Genomic DNA, 21,554 nt, shown 5'->3' on the forward strand with positions numbered 1-21,554 from the left:
TCACTGACAGAGTGAGGATAACAGTCCAGACATTTTACTTCACTGACAGAGTGAGGATAACAGTGCAGACATTTTACTTCACTGACAGAGTGAAGATAATAGTCCAGACATTTTACTTCACTGGTAGAGTGAGGATAACAGTCCATACATTTTACTTCACTGACAGACTGAGGATAACAGTCCAGACATTTTACTTCACTGACAGAGTGAGGATAACAGTCCAGACATTTTACTTCACTGACAGAGTGAGGATAATAGTCCAGACATTTTACTTCACTGACAGAGTGAGGATAATAGTCCAGACATTTTACTTCACTGGTAGAGTGAGGATAATAGTCCAGACATTTTACTTCACTGACAGAGTGAGGATAATAGTCCAGACATTTTACTTCACTGACAGACTGAGGATATCAGTCCAGACATTTTACTTCACTGACAGACTGAGGATAACAGTCCAGACATTTTACTTCACTGACAGAGTGAGGATAACAATCCAGACATTTTACTTCACTGGTAGAGTGAGGATAACAGTCCAGACATTTTACTTCACTGACAGAGTGAGGATAACAATCCAGACATTTTACTTCACTGGTAGAGTGACTGAACCATATCATTAGGTATATATTAAACCACAATATGGTGAAGAATGTAGCTCATTGGTATTCATGTCTGGTGTTGAGTGTCCTCTGTTGCCTTATGCCTTTAATTTACAATGTTACAGATGAAAATGGGAAACCTCTATCAGAGTGTGGCCAGTTCTTTTGAGAGTCGCTTCAAGTCTTCCATGACATCAGATGAGAAACAAAATTTGGCAACAGGTAAACAAACATGGGTTGAAGATGTAACTTGATAGTACATCAAAGTGGATTTATAAAGTATGTTTACTTTGAACAGTATTTTGAATTTGATAAAACATAGAGGTTTTTTATGGTGCGTTTTAAAATAATCTTTTAGACAAATTGAATAAGATATCATTTAGCCAGTGTCATTGGTGCTATAAGATAGTGTGATGAAACCTCTGTATGAAATAATAATCCTACATAATGGTTAAAATTGTTAATGCTTGAATCCCTCTAGATCTGTTGAGTGGTGTAGTAACCTATGCCCAGCATACAAAGTATTCCGCTGACTGTTCTTCCGGTTGTGATGACAAATTTAAACAGGTAAGCTTTCCAGGTAGATTGTTTCCTTAAAATGTTATCCTAACTTTTGGAGGTCAGGGGTCAAGGTTAACCTAACTTAATATTTTGGAAGTCAGGGGTCAAGGTTAACCTAACTTAATATTTTGGAAGTCAGGGGTCAATGTTAAAACTGTTGACTGTAAGAATTTCATTTAGCATATCTATCTGATGGATGGAATTGATATATTTGTAGGGTCATCTGATCAGTTTTGAAAGTCAAAGGTTAAGATCTCAAGGTCATAATAATTATATACAAGTTAGAAATTCTCTATATGGGAGTTGATTCTGTAAGCTAATAGGTACAATTGTGAATACTTTTGGCTTTTGTTTTATTCAACAGTATAATTACAACACAGGCATGGTGAATATCTAAATATCATTGACTTGATATGTAAAATATCAAGAGATTTTTCACTTATGACAAAAGCATAAAGAAACAATTGTAAACTCAATAAGCCTATAGAATCATTTTACATGTACTTGCCCCGGATAATGGTTTTTACCCTGCACAGCCAGTCCTGTTGTATGTTCATTGGCTACTACTGACACTTGGAAATCTTCAGGAGGAACTCGATTCTGAAATAATCTATATGAATGTTTTTTTCCCCAGAATTAAAGCCTTATTGCAAATGACTTTATTTGAAAATCATAAAATTTTACTCTTGCATATAAGATTTCTTGAAGAGTATCTAATATTAATTGTATTTTTGAAGATTCGTGGTCATCATATGGAGAATGATTAAATTATTAACACAAGGGACAAGATGGAGGTTGAAATGATTATCTAGTAGTCACAAAAACAAAGAAAAGGGTGTAGAAGATCTATTGATACATTGCCAGGTAAATGTGATCTATTGATACACGGCCAGGTAAATGTGATCTATTGATACACTGCCAGGTAAATGTGATCTATTGATACACTGCCAGGTAAATGTGATCTATTGATACACGGCCAGGTAAATGTGATCTATTGATACACGGCCAGGTAAATGTGATCTATTGATACACGGCCAGGTAAATGTGATCTATTGATACACGGCCAGGTAAATGTGATCTGTTGATACATGGCCAGGTAAATGTGATCTATTGATACACTGCCAGGTAAATGTGATCTATTGATACACTGCCAGGTAAATGTGTACTGGGTTACTTAGTGTTTAACTGTGAGATTTATCCATTGTATCCACCTAAACACCATCCAGTTACCTTTTCTGTACCACAGGGAGAATATGTAGTGGAATTTATAAGGATCACGCACAACATATCAGCCATTCTACTGGAGGGCACGGTCCCAGGTGAGGGAGAGAGGATCGTTTCTATTCCCGAGTATAACACCATCTTGTCTGTCCAGCGCAGTGAGACACTGGAGTTATTCAATTCTACACTGACCCTCCAAGGTCAACCCATTGTTGATGTACCTGATCTGTCCGAGACTATCGATTGTGAGGTGAATGGACATGTAGATGTAGAGGTAAGTTGGAAGATCACAACCAATGAGGGGATTATAAAAAGTTAGTGGAGTAGAGGGGATGAGTGTTGATTATAAAATGTTAGTGGAGTGAAGGGGAGGGGGCGAGTGTTAATCATAAAAATTTAGTGAAGTGGAGTGGAGGGAGCGAGTGTTTAGAGGATTACAAATAGTTTTTGTAGTTGAGGGGTGAGTGTTTAGAGGATTACAAATAGTCAGTGTAGTTGAAGAGTGATTGTTTGGTGGATTATGAATAGTTAGTATAGTTGAGGAGTGAGTGTTTAGTGGATTATAAATAGTTAGTATAGTTGAGGAGTGACTGTTTAGTGGATTATACTATATCAGTATCATTGTATGAACAGATCATGGTGGCAGACAACCTCTACACCACAGATTCCTCATGGACCCAGGTGAAGGCACAAACCACCAGTTTAGCTCTACATGTGGATGGAGAGATCCTCCAGGTGTCAGATCTGGTATCTACCATCAAGGTTAGGTCACAACCACACATCCTACAGGGCCTGACTTTTACCCCGGCCAACCTGTCTTCAAACGACGATTCCAGCCTCTTCTACATACAGCTTAGAGTTAATGAGTCTAACATCACACCTTTATTTCTTCTTCGGTCACATGTTGAGAATGTGACCTTGAGGTATTATGTGAAGTTTGGAACCCCTCCGACCCAGGAGGATTATGATTTGATAGGACTAGTAACACCCCTGGATCTACAGGATGTCAGTGGAAATAGAACCTTATGGCAGGCCATCATACAGTTAGCTGACTCAACTTTAGCTTCTTCACTGGGAACTTCCTCAGATAAAATACTTTATCTAGGTCTTCGTACAGGTACGCATACTCAAGTAGTGACATCACACAGGTACTAGTGGCGGTGAAATCACACAGGTACTAGTGGTGGTGACATCAAACAGGTACGATGTACTATTAGCGGTGACATCATATAGGTAATAGTCACACAGGTATTAATGTTAGTGACATCACACAGGTACTAGTGATGGTGACATCACACAGGTACTAGTGGTGGTGACATCACACAGGTAGTAGTGGCGGTGACGTCACACAGGTAGTAGTGGCGGTGACGTCACACAGGTAGTAGTGGCGGTGACGTCACACAGGTAGTAGTGGCGGTGACGTCACACAGGTAGTAGTGGCGGTGACGTCACACAGGTAGTAGTGGCGGTGACGTCACACAGATAGTAGTGGCGGTGACGTCACACAGGTAGTAGTGGCGGTGACGTCACACAGGTAGTAGTGGCGGTGACGTCACACAGGTAGTAGTGGAGGTGACGTCACACAGATAGTAGTGGTGGTGACATCACACAGATAGTAGTGGCGGTGACGTCACACAGATAGTAGTGGCGGTGACGTCACACAGGTACAGGTAGTAGTGGCGACGACGTCACACAGCTAGTAGTGGCGGTGACGTCACACAGGTAGTAGTGGCGGTGACGTCACACAGATAGTAGTGGCGGTGACGTCACACAGGTAGTAGTGGCGGTGACGTCACACAGGTAGTAGTGGCGGTGACGTCACACAGGTAGTAGTGGCGGTGACGTCACACAGATAGTAGTGGAGGTGACGTCACACAGATAGTAGTGGCGGTGACGTCACACAGATAGTAGTGGCGGTGATCTAAGATAAGCAGTTTTATTGTCAATCGTGAAGTGATAATTCATCATAACACTCACAATTCCTTTTTGTAGCAAAGCAGCATTGTTGTCTCAACATTTTTGATGGGGGGGTCGACTGTTGAAGCTTCTATTATCTAAAAAAAAAAAAAGCACTATTCACCATGGAACTTTTTTATAGATCTGTATGACATACACTTTGTGTTACACAGAGAACAGAAACGGGATTACAAAGTTACAGATTGCTCTTTACGTACTGGACTGCCTCTTCTGGGATGATAAGACGAAACAGTGGTCAAGGAGTGGCCTCTCGGTATGTACAAATACTGGTCATCTCATAATGTTTTTGTTTGGATCCAGACATTTACTGTTTGTTCAAAGAAAATATATGAACTCTGGTAACAAGCCGTTTAGAGGAATACATGCTTGTCTTAATAGTCCACCTGTTTATTTTACTGGTTTCTTATTTATGTCTGAAAATATTAATGTTGATACATTGATACAGTAACAGCATTGTTCTTTGTTTTAAAACAATACAGTTACAGCATTGTTCTTTGTTTTAAGGGGATACAGTTACGGCATTGTTCTTTGTTTTAAGGGGATACAGTTACGGTATTGTTCTTTGTTTTAAGGGGATACAGTAACAGCATTGTTCTTTGTTTTAAGGGGATACAGTAACAGCATTGTTCTTTGTTTTAAGGGGATACAGTAACAGCATTGTTCTTTGTTTTAAGGGGATATAGTAACGGCATTGTTCTTTGTTTTAAAGCAATACAGTAACGGCATTGTTCTTTGTTTTAAGGGGATACAGTAACGACATTGTTCTTTGTTTTAAAGCGATACAGTAACGGCATTATTCTTTGTTTTAAGGCGATACAGTAATGGCATTGTTCTTTGTTTTAGAGTGATACAGTAACGGCATTGTTCTTTGTTTTAAGGGGATACAGTAACAACATTGTTCTTTGTTTTAAGGGGATACAGTAATGGCATTGTTCTTTGTTTTAAGGCGATACAGTAACGGCATTGTTCTTTGTTTTAGAGTGATACAGTAACGGCATTGTTCTTTGTTTTAAGGGGATACAGTAACAGCATTGTTCTTTGTTTTAAGGGGATACAGTAACAGCATTGTTCTTTGTTTTAAGGGGATACAGTAACGGCATTGTTCTTTGTTTTAAGGGGATACAGTAACGGCATTGTTCTTTGTTTTAAAGTGATACAGTAAGTTTATTGTTCTTTCTGCTGCTGACAGTTGGGGAATATAACTACATACTCTGAAGCCCCATGTGAGTCCACACATCTAACCACCTTTGGAACCAATGTGTTTGTCCCACCCAACACTATAAACTTCAACACAGTGTGGTCCAAGTTCTCCGCTGACAACGTGGCTGTCATATCTACAGTGGGTGGTCTGTTAGTTGTGTATTTCCTGGTCCTGTTTTGTGTCCGCAGAGCTGACAAGAGAGATGTAACAAAGGTATTTATATATATATTTATACACAACATACAAGAAAAGACATAGATAAAATTTAATTATGACTTATTAATTAGATTTCTTCAGCAACATGAATTATGAACTTAACTTTGGCTCTTCTTGAGGGCTACTTACCATCTCGTATACATTTACTAAAATATAATCATAACATATTAAAAACACATGATCCAGTTAATACATTCTTGTTATTACCTGACAAGGTAGTTATTATCTGAATTTGGAAAAAGAATTCCCTGTATAGCAACAATGAATGAGAGCCTATATATACAGTAAAAACCTGTTATACTGCCCAACTTGCTTATCGCCATGAATTTATTCAGAACGGATTTCCTCCAATGCTAATGCACCAGTTTTACCTCCAAACTTGCATAACGCCATCGCTGTAATATTGCCGGAACAAATAGTAAAAATAGCATCATCTTTACCTCGTTAATATCGCTGAATTGAGTCCAGAAAGACCTGTGTTTATATGGTATTGTTACGTGACTGACTGCTGACTGACGGATAATTAGCACACATGAAATCAATAAACCATGGTTAGTGCTTTGTGGTCTTTCTTAGGTAAATGTAGTAATATATATGAATAAAACTCACTTTTGTGATACCGCTACAAGCTTTATTAAAAAATCATGGCACTCTGTTACTCCATAGACAACAGTTAAGTCTCGGGTACACAGAGGTATGATGTAACATTAACAATGCAGGAAACCCCGGACAAACATCTAAACCCATTACTCGCGCAAGTTCATGATGAACTGTTGTCAGATTTCTAGAACACCAGCATTCTACAACTGAATCAGACATTCAGAAATGTTTATCTCTTCAACAATTTGTTTTGTCAATTTGTCAGTTGAATGCAAAACAGATGACAATTGATACATTTTTCGGTGCCCAATAGAACATGCACACAGTCAAAAGCAAGTAACACTGAAAATCATGATACGATTACTGTAAATCATGTGATGCAAATTACTATGATATTCTCGGGAATATAATTAAATTTAATATTTATTTCTTATCAAAGCATATCTATGTACAATTCAATGCAATATTTTGATATGAATAAATTGTTTTTGATTTTCAAAGTCTACAGATGTTATGGAAACACTAGCTATAGTGTTTGGACAGCAAACTCGTGTTTGAGCGGCAAACCTGATATACCGCCAAAATTGCGGATTAAAGAAGGTGCCCATATAGCATGGTTCTACTGTATGTGGTTCATAGACTTATCTACATTAAGATATTGTTACATGATCAAACTGCTGTCTCTCTAGTGATGGAGACATCACAACAGATAACTCTGTGACATCAGGAGACACCAGACCATATAACTCTGTGACATCAGGAGACACCAGACCATATAACTCTGTGACATCAGGAGACACCAGACCATATAACTGAGTGACATCAGGAGACACCAGACCATATAACTCTGTGACATCAGGAGACACCAGACCATATAACTGAGTGAAATCAGGAGACACCAGACCATATAACTGAGTGACATCAGGAGACACCAGACCATATAACCATGTGACATCAGGAGACACCAGACCATATAACCATGTGACATCAGGAGACATCACAACATATAACCGTGTGACATCAGGAGACATCACAACATATAACCATGTGACATCAGGAGACACCAGACCATATAACTCTGTGACATCAGGAGACACCAGACCATATAACTCTGTGACATCAGGAGACACCAGACCATATAACCATGTGACATCAGGAGACATCACAACATATAACCGTGTGACATCAGGAGACATCACAACATATAACCATGTGACATCAGGAGACACCAGACCATATAACTGAGTGACATCAGGAGACACCAGACCATATAACCATGTGACATCAGGAGACATCACAACATATAACCATGTGACATCAGGAGACACCAGACCATATAACCGTGTGACATCAGGAGACACCAGACCATATAACCATGTGACATCAGGAGACACCAGACCATATAACTGAGTGACATCAGGAGACACCAGACCATATAACCATGTGACATCAGGAGACACCAGACCATATAACCGTGTGACATCAGGAGACATCACAACATATAACCGTGTGACATCAGGAGACACCAGACCATATAACCGTGTGACATCAGGAGACACCAGACCATATAACTCTGTGACATCAGGAGACACCAGACCATATAACTCTGTGACATCAGGAGACACCAGACCATATAACCATGTGACATCAGGAGACACCAGACCATATAACCGTGTGACATCAGGAGACATCACAACATATAACCATGTGACATCAGGAGACATCACAACATATAACCATGTGACATCAGGAGACACCAGACCATATAACCGTGTGACATCAGGAGACACCAGACCATATAACCGTGTGACATCAGGAGACACCAGACCATATAACCATGTGACATCAGGAGACACCAGACCATATAACTGAGTGACATCAGGAGACACCAGACCATATAACTGAGTGAAATCAGGAGACACCAGACCATATAACTGAGTGACATCAGGAGACATCACAACATATAACCATGTGACATCAGGAGACATCACAACATATAACCATGTGACATCAGGAGACATCACAACATATAACCATGTGACATCAGGAGACACCAGACCATATAACCGTGTGAAATCAGGAGACACCAGACCATATAACCATGTGACATCAGGAGACATCACAACATATAACCGTGTGACATCAGGAGACACCAGACCATATAACTGAGTGACATTAGGAGACACCAGACCATATAACCATGTGACATCAGGAGACATCACAACATATAACCGTGTGACATCAGGAGACACCAGACCATATAACCGTGTGACATCAGGAGACATCACAACATATAACCGTGTGACATCAGGATACATCACAACATATAACCGTGTGACATCAGGAGACACCAGACCATATAACCGTGTGACATCAGGAGACACCAGACCATATAACTGAGTGAAATCAGGAGACACCAGACCATATAACCATGTGACATCAGGAGACATCACAACATATAACCATGTGACATCAGGAGACACCAGACCATATAACCGTGTGACATCAGGAGACACCAGACCATATAACTGAGTGACATTAGGAGACATCACAACATATAACCATGTGACATCAGGAGACATCACAACATATAACCGTGTGACATCAGGATACATCACAACATATAACCGTGTGACATCAGGAGACACCAGACCATATAACCGTGTGACATCAGGAGACATCACAACATAACATATGACCGTGTGACATTGGCAGACATCACAACAGATAACCCTGTGACATCAGCAGACATAACACCATATAACCGGTGCCTTTCTACATTCCAGTGGGCTATTTATCCCCTATGTGATAACCTATCTACAGACAGATATCACTATCAAATTACCGTGTACACTGGTATGAGGCAGAACTCTGGCACGACATCCAAAGTCTTCTTTGTCCTTGGTGGTGAGGATGGCGACACTGAAGTCAGATCAGTAGAGGACAACCAGTCACGGGTAACATATCATTATGTAATTGTAGATGATAGGTAATACATCATTATATAATTGTAGATGATAGGTAACAAGTCATTATATAATTGTAGATGATAGGTAATACATCATTATATAATTGTAGATGATAGGTAACAAGTCATTATATAATTGTAGATGATAGGTAACACATCATTATATAATTGTAGATGATAGGTTACATGACATTTGCTGGAGAAATTACTTTGTAAAACCATGTTTTGTTGATGGTTGTACCATGAATGGATGATGTAAAACCATGCTTCATTGATGGTTGTTCCATGAATGGATGATGTGATTTGTTCCTTTCTCAGGTTCATTTCAGAAAGCTAAATATTAGGTATTAATTGACCTATCAACATCATGGTTCACCAACGACCAAAGACAATTACAGGGTTACAATAACACATACAGTGTATACCAAACACAATTACAGGGTTACAATAACACATACAGTGTATACCAAACACAATTACAGGGTTACAATAACACATACAGTGTATACCAAAGACAATTACAGGGTTACAATAACACATACAGTGTATACCAAACACAATTACAGGGTTACAATAACACATACAGTGTATACCAAACACAATTACAGGGTTACAATAACACATACAGTGTATACCAAACACAATAACAGGGTTACAATAACACATACAGTGTATACCAAACACAGTTACAGGGTTACAATAACACATACAGTGTATACCAAACACAGTTACAGGGTTACAATAACAGACACAGTGTATACCAAACACAATTACAGGGTTACAATAACACATACAGTGTATACCAAACACAATTACAGGGTTACAATAACACATACAGTGTATACCAAACACAATTACAGGGTTACAATAACAGACACAGTGTATACCAAACACAATTACAGGGTTACAATAACACATACAGTGTATACCAAACACAATTACAGGGTTACAATAACACATACAGTGTATACCAAACACAATTACAGGGTTACAATAACAGACACAGTGTATACCAAACACAATTACAGGGTTACAATAACACATACAGTGTATACCAAACACAGTTACAGGGTTACAATAACACATACAGTGTATACCAAACACAATTACAGGGTTACAATAACAGACACAGTGTATACCAAACACAATTACAGGGTAACAATAACACATACAGTGTATACCAAACACAATTACAGGGTTACAATAACACATACAGTGTATACCAAAGACAATTACAGGGTTACAATAACACATACAGTGTATACCAAACACAATTACAGGGTTACAATAACAGATACAGTGTATACCAAACACAATTACAGGGTTACAATAACACATACAGTGTATACCAAACACAATTACAGGGTTACAATAACAGACACAGTGTATACCAAACACAATTACAGGGTTACAATAACACATACAGTGTATACCAAACACAATTACAGGGTTACAATAACACATACAGTGTATACCAAAGACAATTACAGGGTTACAATAACACATACAGTGTATACCAAACACAATTACAGGGTTACAATAACACATACAGTGTATACCAAACACAATTACAGGGTAACAATAACAGATACAGTGTATACCAAACACAATTACAGGGTTACAATAACACATACAGTGTATACCAAAGACAATTACAGGGTTATAATAACACACACAGTGTATACCAAACACAGTTACAGGGTTACAATAACAGACACAGTGTATACCAAACACAATAACAGGGTTACAATAACACATACAGTGTATACCAAAGACAATTACAGGGTTACAATAACACATACAGTGTATACCAAACACAGTTACAGGGTTACAATAACACATACAGTGTATACCAAACACAATTACAGGGTTACAATAACACATACAGTGTATACCAAACACAATTACAGGGTTACAATAACACATACAGTGTATACCAAACACAGTTACAGGGTTACAATAACACATACAGTGTATACCAAACACAGTTACAGGGTTACAATAACACATACAGTGTATACCAAACACAGTTACAGGGTTACAATAACAGATACAGTGTATACCAAACACAATTACAGGGTAACAATAACAGATACAGTGTATACCAAACACAATTACAGGGTTACAATAACAGATACAGTGTATAAAAACACAATTACAGGGTTACAATAACAGACACAGTGTATACCAAACACAATTACAGGGTTACAATAACAGATACAGTGTATACCAAACACAATTACAGGGTTACAATAACACATACAGTGTATACCAAACACAATTACAGGGTTACAATAACACATACAGTGTATACCAAACACAGTTACAGGGTTACAATAACACATACAGTGTATACCAAACACAATTACAGGGTTACAATAACACATACAGTGTATACCAAACACAGTTACAGGGTTACAATAACACATACAGTGTATACCAAACACAATTACAGGGTTACAATAACACATACAGTGTATACCAAACACAATTACAGGGTAACAATAACACATACAGTGTATACCAAACACAGTTACAGGGTTACAATAACACATACAGTGTATACCAAACACAATTACAGGGTTACAATAACACATACAGTGTATACCAAACACAGTTACAGGGTAACAATAACAGATACAGTGTATACCAAACACAGTTACAGGGTTACAATAACAGATACAGTGTATACCAAACACAGTTACAGGGTTACAATAACACATACAGTGTATACCAAACACAATTACAGGGTTACAATAACAGATACAGTGTATACCAAACACAATTACAGGGTTACAATAACACATACAGTGTATACCAAACACAATTACAGGGTTACAATAACAGACACAGTGTATACCAAACACAATTACAGGGTTACAATAACACATACAGTGTTTACCAAACACAATTACAGGGTTACAATAACAGACACAGTGTTTACCAAACACAGTTACAGGGTTACAATAACACATACAGTGTATACCAAACACAATTACAGGGTTACAATAACACATACAGTGTATACCAAACACAATTACAGGGTTACAATAACACATACAGTGTATACCAAACACAATTACAGGGTTACAATAAAAAATTCTCTGGGATTATATCTTGGGTGTAGCAATGCATTTGGTTGTAAGGCCACCATATCATTCTGACAGATAACATTTCTGTGATGATTTAAGGGTCTTTTTGTTAGACTATGCATCATAAATATTTGGTTTTCCAACTTCAGCCGCTGACCCGAGGGAGTGTCAATAACTACCTGTTAAGTGTGCCCTTTAACCTAGGAAACCTTGTCTTTCTTCGTATCTGGCATGACAACAGTGGCAAGGGCAAGGACGCTGATTGGTTCCTGAACATGGTGCTGATTAAAGACCTTCAAAACAACCAAAAGTACGTTTACCATGAGACATGAAACTTTAACCAAAAAGTCTTCACTACAAGACAAAATCTTGGTAATTTACCGTAAAAATGCTGTGAAAACACCTGCTCTCTATAAATGTTACTTCTGATCAATGATAAGAGTTCTGTCATCGCTGTATGCAACAAGTATTCTAACCAAATTTTCAGAAGCCATTTGTTTGGGAAAATTAAATCCACATGTAAAATAATTTTTTTCAATTCAGCCAGTGTGATGTGAACCTAAATTTTCAAAATATATAACCAGAATTTGACCTCCAACAAGGTGAACCCTAGATCTATTGTTGTGACAATGTTATCAGGTTTTGACCTCCGACAAGGTGAACCCTAGATCTATTGTTGTGACAATGTTATCAGGTTTTGACCTCTGACAAGGTGAACCCTAGATCTTGTTGTGGTGACAATGTTATTAGGTTTTGACCTCCGACAAGGTGAACCCTAGATCTATTGTTGTGACAATGTTATCAGGTTTTGACCTCCGACAAGGTGAACCCTAGATCTGTTGTTGTGACAATGTTATCAGGTTTTGACCTCTGACAAGGTGAACCCTAGATCTTATTGTGGTGACAATGTTATCAGGTTTTGACCTCTGACAAGGTGAACCCTAGATCTGTTGTTGTGACAATGTTATCAGGTTTTGACCTCTGACAAGGTGAACCCTAGATCTTATTGTGGTGACAATGTTATCAGGTTTTGACCTCTGACAAGGTGAACCCTAGATCTATTGTTGTGACAATGTTATCAGGTTTTGACCTCTGACAAGGTGAACCCTAGATCTTGTTGTGGTGACAATGTTACCAGGTTTTGACCTCCGACAAGGTGAACCCTAGATCTGTTGTTGTGACAATGTTACCAGGTTTTGACCTCTGACAAGGTGAACCCTAGATCTTATTGTGGTGACAATGTTATCAGGTTTTGACCTCTGACAAGGTGAACCCTAGATCTGTTGTTGTGACAATGTTATCAGGTTTTGACCTCTGACAAGGTGAACCCTAGATCTTATTGTGGTGACAATGTTATCAGGTTTTGACCTCTGACAAGGTGAACCCTAGATCTATTGTTGTGACAATGTTATCAGGTTTTGACCTCTGACAAGGTGAACTCTAGATCTGTTGTTGTGACAATGTTACCAGGTTTTGACCTCTGACAAGGTGAACCCTAGATCTTATTGTGGTGACAATGTTACCAGGTTTTGACCTCCAACAAGGTGAACCCTAGATCTTATTGTGGTGACAATGTTATCAGGTTTTGACTTCTGATTAGGTGAACTCTAGATCTGTTGTTGTGACAATGTTACCAGGTTTTGACCTCCGACAAGGTGAACCCTAGATCTTATTGTAGTGACAATGTTACCAGGTTTTGACCTCTGACAAGGTGAACCCTAGATCTTATTGTGGTGACAATGTTATCAGGTTTTGACTTCTGATTAGGTGAACTCTAGATCTGTTGTTGTGACAATGTTACCAGGTTTTGACTTCTGATTAGGTGAACTCTAGATCTGTTGTGGTGACAATGTTATCAGGTTTTGACCTCCGACAAGGTGAACCCTAGATCTTGTTGTGGTGACAATGTTATTAGGTTTTGACCTCCGACAAGGTGAACCCTAGATCTTATTGTGACAATGTTATCAGGTTTTGACCTCCGACAAGGTGAACCCTAGATCTTATTGTGACAATGTTATCAGGTTTTGACCTCCAACAATGTGAACCCTAGATCTATTGTTGTGACAATGTTACCAGGTTTTGACCTCCAACAATGTGAACCCTAGATCTTATTGTGGTGACAATGTTATCAGGTTTTGACCTCTGACAAGGTGAATCCTAGATCTATTGTTGTGACAATGTTACCAGGTTTTGACCTCCAACAATGTGAACCCTAGATCTTATTGTTGTGACAATGTTACCAGGTTTTGACCTCTGACAAGGTGAACCCTAGATCTTATTGTGGTGACAATGTTACCAGGTTTTGACCTCCAACAAGGTGAACCCTAGATCTTATTGTGGTGACAATGTTATCAGGTTTTGACTTCTGATTAGGTGAACTCTAGATCTGTTGTTGTGACAATGTTACCAGGTTTTGACCTCCGACAAGGTGAACCCTAGATCTTATTGTAGTGACAATGTTACCAGGTTTTGACCTCTGACAAGGTGAACCCTAGATCTTATTGTGGTGACAATGTTATCAGGTTTTGACTTCTGATTAGGTGAACTCTAGATCTGTTGTTGTGACAATGTTACCAGGTTTTGACTTCTGATTAGGTGAACTCTAGATCTGTTGTGGTGACAATGTTATCAGGTTTTGACCTCCGACAAGGTGAACCCTAGATCTTGTTGTGGTGACAATGTTATTAGGTTTTGACCTCCGACAAGGTGAACCCTAGATCTTATTGTGACAATGTTATCAGGTTTTGACCTCCGACAAGGTGAACCCTAGATCTTATTGTGACAATGTTATCAGGTTTTGACCTCCAACAATGTGAACCCTAGATCTATTGTTGTGACAATGTTACCAGGTTTTGACCTCCAACAATGTGAACCCTAGATCTTATTGTGGTGACAATGTTATCAGGTTTTGACCTCTGACAAGGTGAATCCTAGATCTATTGTTGTGACAATGTTACCAGGTTTTGACCTCCAACAATGTGAACCCTAGATCTTATTGTTGTGACAATGTTATCAGGTTTTGACCTCCAACAAGGTGAATCCTAGATCTTGTTGTGGTGACAATGTTATCAGGTTTTGACCTCCGACAAGGTGAACCCTAGATCTTATTGTTGTGACAATGTTATCAGGTTTTGACCTCCGACAATGTGAACCCTAGATCTATTGTTGTGACAATGTTATCAGGTTTTGACCTCCGACAAGGTGAACCCTAGATCTATTGTTGTGACAATGTTATCGGGTTTAAACCTCAGACAAGGTATATTGTACTATGTTGTGTTACCAGAGATCATATTGTATTTTAGATTTGTGTTCCTGTGTAACCAATGGCTGGCTGTAGACAAAGGTGACCAGGAGATAGAACGCTTACTGCCTGTAGCAACACAATCTGAACTGAGCAATTTTGACCATCTCTTTTATACAAGGACACGACAAGATCTGACCGATGGCCATTTGTGGATATCGGTCCTGTCTCGTCCAACCCAGAGTGTGTTTACCCGTGTACAGAGGCTGTCCTGCTGTCTTTCTCTCCTCTTCCTCACCATGGTTACTAATGCCATGTGGTACGGTACCATTGATACAACCCAACAGCAAAATGTCCATCTCGGTCCGTTCACTTTCTCAGGACAAGAGCTGATCACTAGCATAGCGGGCAGTCTCATCGTTGTGCCGGTTAGTATCATAATAATCACCTTCTTCAAAAAATCAGAGAGGCGTATGTCCAAGGACTTACTGAAAGTTGATAAGTCTGAACCTGAAGAAGAAGAGGATTCAAGCAGACACGATAAGATGATGTCAAAGAAAGGGCTTGATCAGTACTGTTCAGATGAATGCTGTGATGAACGAGAGGGCTGTGTCAGCCCCAGTGTAATAGACACTGCTCTTGTCCAGCCATTCAGCATGTATAAGTCATGGGCAGACTTTGAAAATAGAACAAGTCGTCTGATAAGCAGCCGAAAGAATCAGCAGAAGACATCTGATGGAGAGAAAAAGAAGAAGAGGAATCCGTTGCCATTTTGGTGTCTGTATGTGGCATGGACCCTGGTGGTGCTGTCTGTCCTTGCTTCTGGTTTCTTTGTCATCCTCTACAGTATAGAATGGGGGACAGAGAAGTCATCTCGCTGGCTCACTGCCTTCTTCTTGTCCTTCATAGAGTCTGTTATCTTCATACAACCTCTCAAGGTAAGTGGCACTCTCCAGGATTATATACAGTTTGAAAATAATGTTATGTAGAGAATCATGGTCCGTTTCATAATTTCTATGAAACTCTCTTGAGTGGAGCTGCAAAATGCTTCCCATAAAATTCTCATGATAATGTTTTATAAAAGTTATGTTCGAACTTTGATAAACATTTACTTTATCGACAGGTGGTCACAGTAGCTCTTGTTCTTATCCTGGTATTCAAGCGTGTTGATGATGATGATGAAGAGGCATATGTTAACAAAATTGTCTTACCTGATATCATGGCAACAGATCCACGATCATTATCTTACCCAGGTATGTGTCTTTGGTGCATAATAGTTCACTGTTAAAAACACAAATACATTTGTATGTTCATGTCAGTACTAAATTTGTTGAGGGGTTGACTGTGAAAGGATGAACATTGACCTAATATACTACCTCATTGCGACATGGAGACAAAGTTATTAGTCCCCTGATGTTTGAAAAACGGGGGGACTATAGGTTTACCCTCCGTCTGTCTGTCCGTCTGTCTGTCACGCAATAGTTGTCCGGACAACTCCTCCTAAAGTACTACTGCGATCTTAACGTAACTTGGTATACATGATAAGTATAACATGTAGTTGTGCATCCCACATTTGTTTTTTTCGAAAAACCATTTTCCAAAAAAAAATGGGAAATGAATAAGTGCACTTCTAGCTCAGGCAGTGGACTTTGTATTGCTGTTGCAATACTATCCATCCTTGTTTATCCTACCTCACTGTGACATGGAGACAAAGTTATTTATCCTACCTCACTGTGACATGGAGACAAAGTTATTTATCCTACCTCACTGTGACATGGAGACAAAGTTATTTATCCTACCTCACTATGACATGGAGACAAAGTTATTTATCCTACCTCACTATGACATGGAGACAGAGTTATTTATCCTACCTCACTGTGACATGGAGACAAAGTTATCTATCCTACCTCACTGTGACATTGAGACAGAGTTATTTATCCTACCTCACTGTGACATGGAGACAAAGTTATTTATCCTACCTCACTATGACATGGAGACAAAGTTATTTATCCTACCTCATTGTGACATGGAGACAAAGTTATTTATCCTACCTCACTGTGACATGGAGACAAAGTTATTTATCCTACCTCACTGTATCATATCACACTGTGACATGGAGACTTAAGGCTGTGTCCTTTCTCACTGTGACATGGAGACTTAAGGCTGTATCCTAGCTATCTCACTGTGACATAGAGACTTAAGGCTGTGTCCTTTCTCACTGTGACATGATGACTTAAGGCTGTATCCTATCTCACTGTTATATAAAGACTTAGGGCTGTATCCTATCTCACTGTGACATGATGACTTAAGGCTGTATCCTATCTCACTGTGACATGATGACTTAAGGCTGTAACCTATCTCACTGTGACATGATGACTTAAGGCTGTATCCTATCTCACTGTGACATGTAGACTAAAGGGTATATGCTGTATTACCTTGACATAGAAGCTTAAGAGCACATCCTTCCTCAATGTGATTTGGAGACTAAAATGCCTCATACCAAAACCAAAATTAACACAAAGATATAGTAACTATGTGAGGTAGCATACATTCTCTGAAGTAATAGACATATTACTGATGCATTTGTAAATACAGTACCAATCACTTTGATTCGATTTGAATTGATTTAAATGTAATTCTGAATTATTACAATAATATTTTAGACAACAAATTAACCAACTATTTTTTTCATTATTAGACTAGATAAATTATGATATTGAATGAAATTTCTTTGGATACCTAAATGAAAGTTATATGTTTTTTTTTATTCACAAGCTCATCGGCGTCCATACAAAGAGAAACCTTCTGACTACACTCATTTAGAAAGTGCTAGGGAACATAGAAAAAGAATGAATCGCCTGTTCAACATTGGGCGTGAGTTGGTGGCCTATATAATATATCTGGTGGTTGTCTGTATCCTAACCTATGAGAACCGGAGCAAGAATGCATATCCAACCTACTCTCACCTTGAAAATACATTTCTGAAACCGCCTGCTAAAAATCACTCCAGCTTTGTGAATGTAAGATTCTTTTTCTGTATTTATCCCCAAATAACCTCCTCCACTTTCAGCTTACCATTTCAATATTGAAGATTATGCAAAAACGAAGTAGGGGTCTTATTTGTTGCCAGGGGCTTATTTGTTCATCTATTGTCATTATAACATCAATATAGTACTCACTCTGTCATTATAACATCAATATAGTACTCACTTTGTCATAACATCAATATAGTACTCACTTTGTCATTATACTATCAATATAGTACTCACTTTGTCATTATAACATCAATATAGTACTCACTTTGTCATTATAACATGAATATAGTACTCACTTTGTCATTATAACATCAATATAGTACTCACTTTGTCATTATAACATGAATATAGTACCCACTCTGTCATTATAACATCAATATAGTACTCACTTTGTCATTATAACATCAATATTGTACCCACTTTGTCATGATAACATCAATATAGTACTCACTATGTCATTATAACAACAATATAGTACTCACTTTGTCATTATAACATCAATATAGTACTCACTTTGTCATAACATCAATATAGTACTCACTTTGTCATGATAACATCAATATAGTACTCACTTTGTCACTATACCATCAATATAGTACTCACTTTGTCATGATATCATCAATATAGTACTCACTTTGTCATTATAACATCAATATAGTACTCACTCTGTCATTATAACATCAATATAGTACTCACTTTGTCATAACATCAATATAGTACTCACTTTGTCATTATACTATCAATATAGTACTCACTTTGTCATTATAACATGAATATAGTACTCACTTTGTCATTATAACATGAATATAGTACTCACTTTGTCATTATAACATCAATATAGTACTCACTCTGTCATTATAACATGAATATAGTACCCACTCTGTCATTATAACATCAATATAGTACTCACTTTGTCATTATAACATCAATATTGTACCCACTTTGTCATGATAACATCACTATAGTACTCACTATGTCATTATAACAACAATATAGTACTCACTATGTCATTATAACAACAATATAGTACTCACTTTGTCATAACATCAATATAGTACTCACTTTGTCATGATAACATCAATATAGTACTCACTTTGTCACTATACCATCAATATAGTACTCATTTTGTCATGATATCATCAATATAGTACTCACTTTGTCATTATAACATCAATATAGTACTCACTTTGTCATAACATCAATATAGTACTCACTTTGTCATTATTACATCAATATAATACTCACTTTGTCATTATACCATCAATATAGTACTCACTTTGTCATTATAACACCAATATAGTACTCATTTTGTCATTATAACATGAATATAGTACTCACTTTGTCATTATAACATCAATATAGTACACACTTTGTCATTATAACATCAATATAGTACTCACTTTGTCATTATAACATCAATATAGTACTCACTTTGTCATTATACCATCAATATAGTACTCACTTTGTCATAACATCAATATAGTACTCACTTTGTCATAACATCAATATAGTACACACTTTGTCATTATAACATCAATATAGTACACACTTTGTCATTATAACATCAATATAGTACTCACTTTGTCATTATAACATCAATATAGTACTCACTTTGTCATAACATCAATATAGTACTCACTTTGTCATTATAACATCAATATAGTACACACTTTGTCATTATAACATCAATATAGTACTCACTTTGTCATAACATCAATATAATACTCACTTTGTCATTATAACATCAATATAGTACTCACTTTGTCATTATAACATCAATATAATACTCACTCTGTCATTATAACATCAATATAGTACTCAATCTGTCATTATACCATCAATATAGTACTCACTTTGTCATTATAACAACAATATAGTACTCACTTTGTCACAACATCAATATAGTACTCACTCTGTCATTATAACATCAATATAGTACTCACTTTGTCATTATAACATCAATATAGTACTCACTCTGTCATTATAACATCAATATAGTACTCACTTTGTCATTATAACATCAATATAGTATTCACTTTGTCATTATAACATCAATATAGTACTCACTTTGTCATTATACCATCAATATAGTACTCACTCTGTCATTATAACATCAATATAGTACTCACTCTGTCATTATAACATCAATATAGTACTCACTCTGCCATTATAACATCAATATAGTACTCACTTTGTCATTATAACATCAATATAGTACTCACTTTGCCATTATAACATCAATATAGTACTCACTCTGTCATTATAACATCAATATAGTACTCACTTTGTCATTATACCATCAATATAGTACTCACTCTGTCATTATAACATCAATATAGTACACACTTTGTCATTATACCATCAATATAGTACTCACTCTGTCATTATAACATCAATATAGTACTCACTCTGTCATTATAACATCAATATAGTACTCACTCTGTCATTATAACATCAATATAGTACTCACTTTGCCATTATAACATCAATATAGTACTCACTTTGTCATTATTACATCAATATAGTACTCACTCTGTCATTATAACATCAATATAGTACACACTTTGTCATTATACCATCAATATAGTACTCACTCTGTCATTATAACATCAATATAGTACTCACTTTGTCATTATAACATCAATATAGTACTCACTCTGTCATTATACCATCAATATAGTACTCACTCTGTCATTATAACATCAATATAGTACTCACTTTGTCATACCATCAATATAGTACTCACTATGTCATTATAACAACAATATAGTACTCACTCTGTCATTATAACATCAATATAGTACTCACTCTGTCATTATAACATCAATATAGTACTCACTCTGTCA

At 37.4% G+C, this 21,554-nt stretch overlaps 1 protein-coding gene across 1 annotated transcript in view; it reads left to right on the plus strand.

The window, feature by feature from the left end:
• LOC117325345 (polycystic kidney disease protein 1-like 2) overlaps nt 1-21,554 on the plus strand; it is a 54,015-nt gene that overhangs the window by 27,545 nt on the left and 4,916 nt on the right. Inside the window, exons 8-18 of the mRNA XM_033881495.1 lie at nt 722-818; nt 1,078-1,163; nt 2,404-2,652; nt 3,012-3,495; nt 4,508-4,608; nt 5,545-5,769; nt 9,159-9,329; nt 12,582-12,742; nt 15,735-16,611; nt 16,797-16,926; nt 18,449-18,693. Of these exons, the coding sequence (XP_033737386.1) occupies nt 722-818; nt 1,078-1,163; nt 2,404-2,652; nt 3,012-3,495; nt 4,508-4,608; nt 5,545-5,769; nt 9,159-9,329; nt 12,582-12,742; nt 15,735-16,611; nt 16,797-16,926; nt 18,449-18,693 (2,826 nt within the window). The remainder of the gene's footprint in view (nt 1-721; nt 819-1,077; nt 1,164-2,403; nt 2,653-3,011; nt 3,496-4,507; nt 4,609-5,544; nt 5,770-9,158; nt 9,330-12,581; nt 12,743-15,734; nt 16,612-16,796; nt 16,927-18,448; nt 18,694-21,554) is intronic.

The sequence above is a fragment of the Pecten maximus genome, chromosome 1, assembly GCF_902652985.1.
Source record: "Pecten maximus chromosome 1, xPecMax1.1, whole genome shotgun sequence".
NCBI lineage: Eukaryota > Metazoa > Mollusca > Bivalvia > Pectinida > Pectinidae > Pecten > Pecten maximus.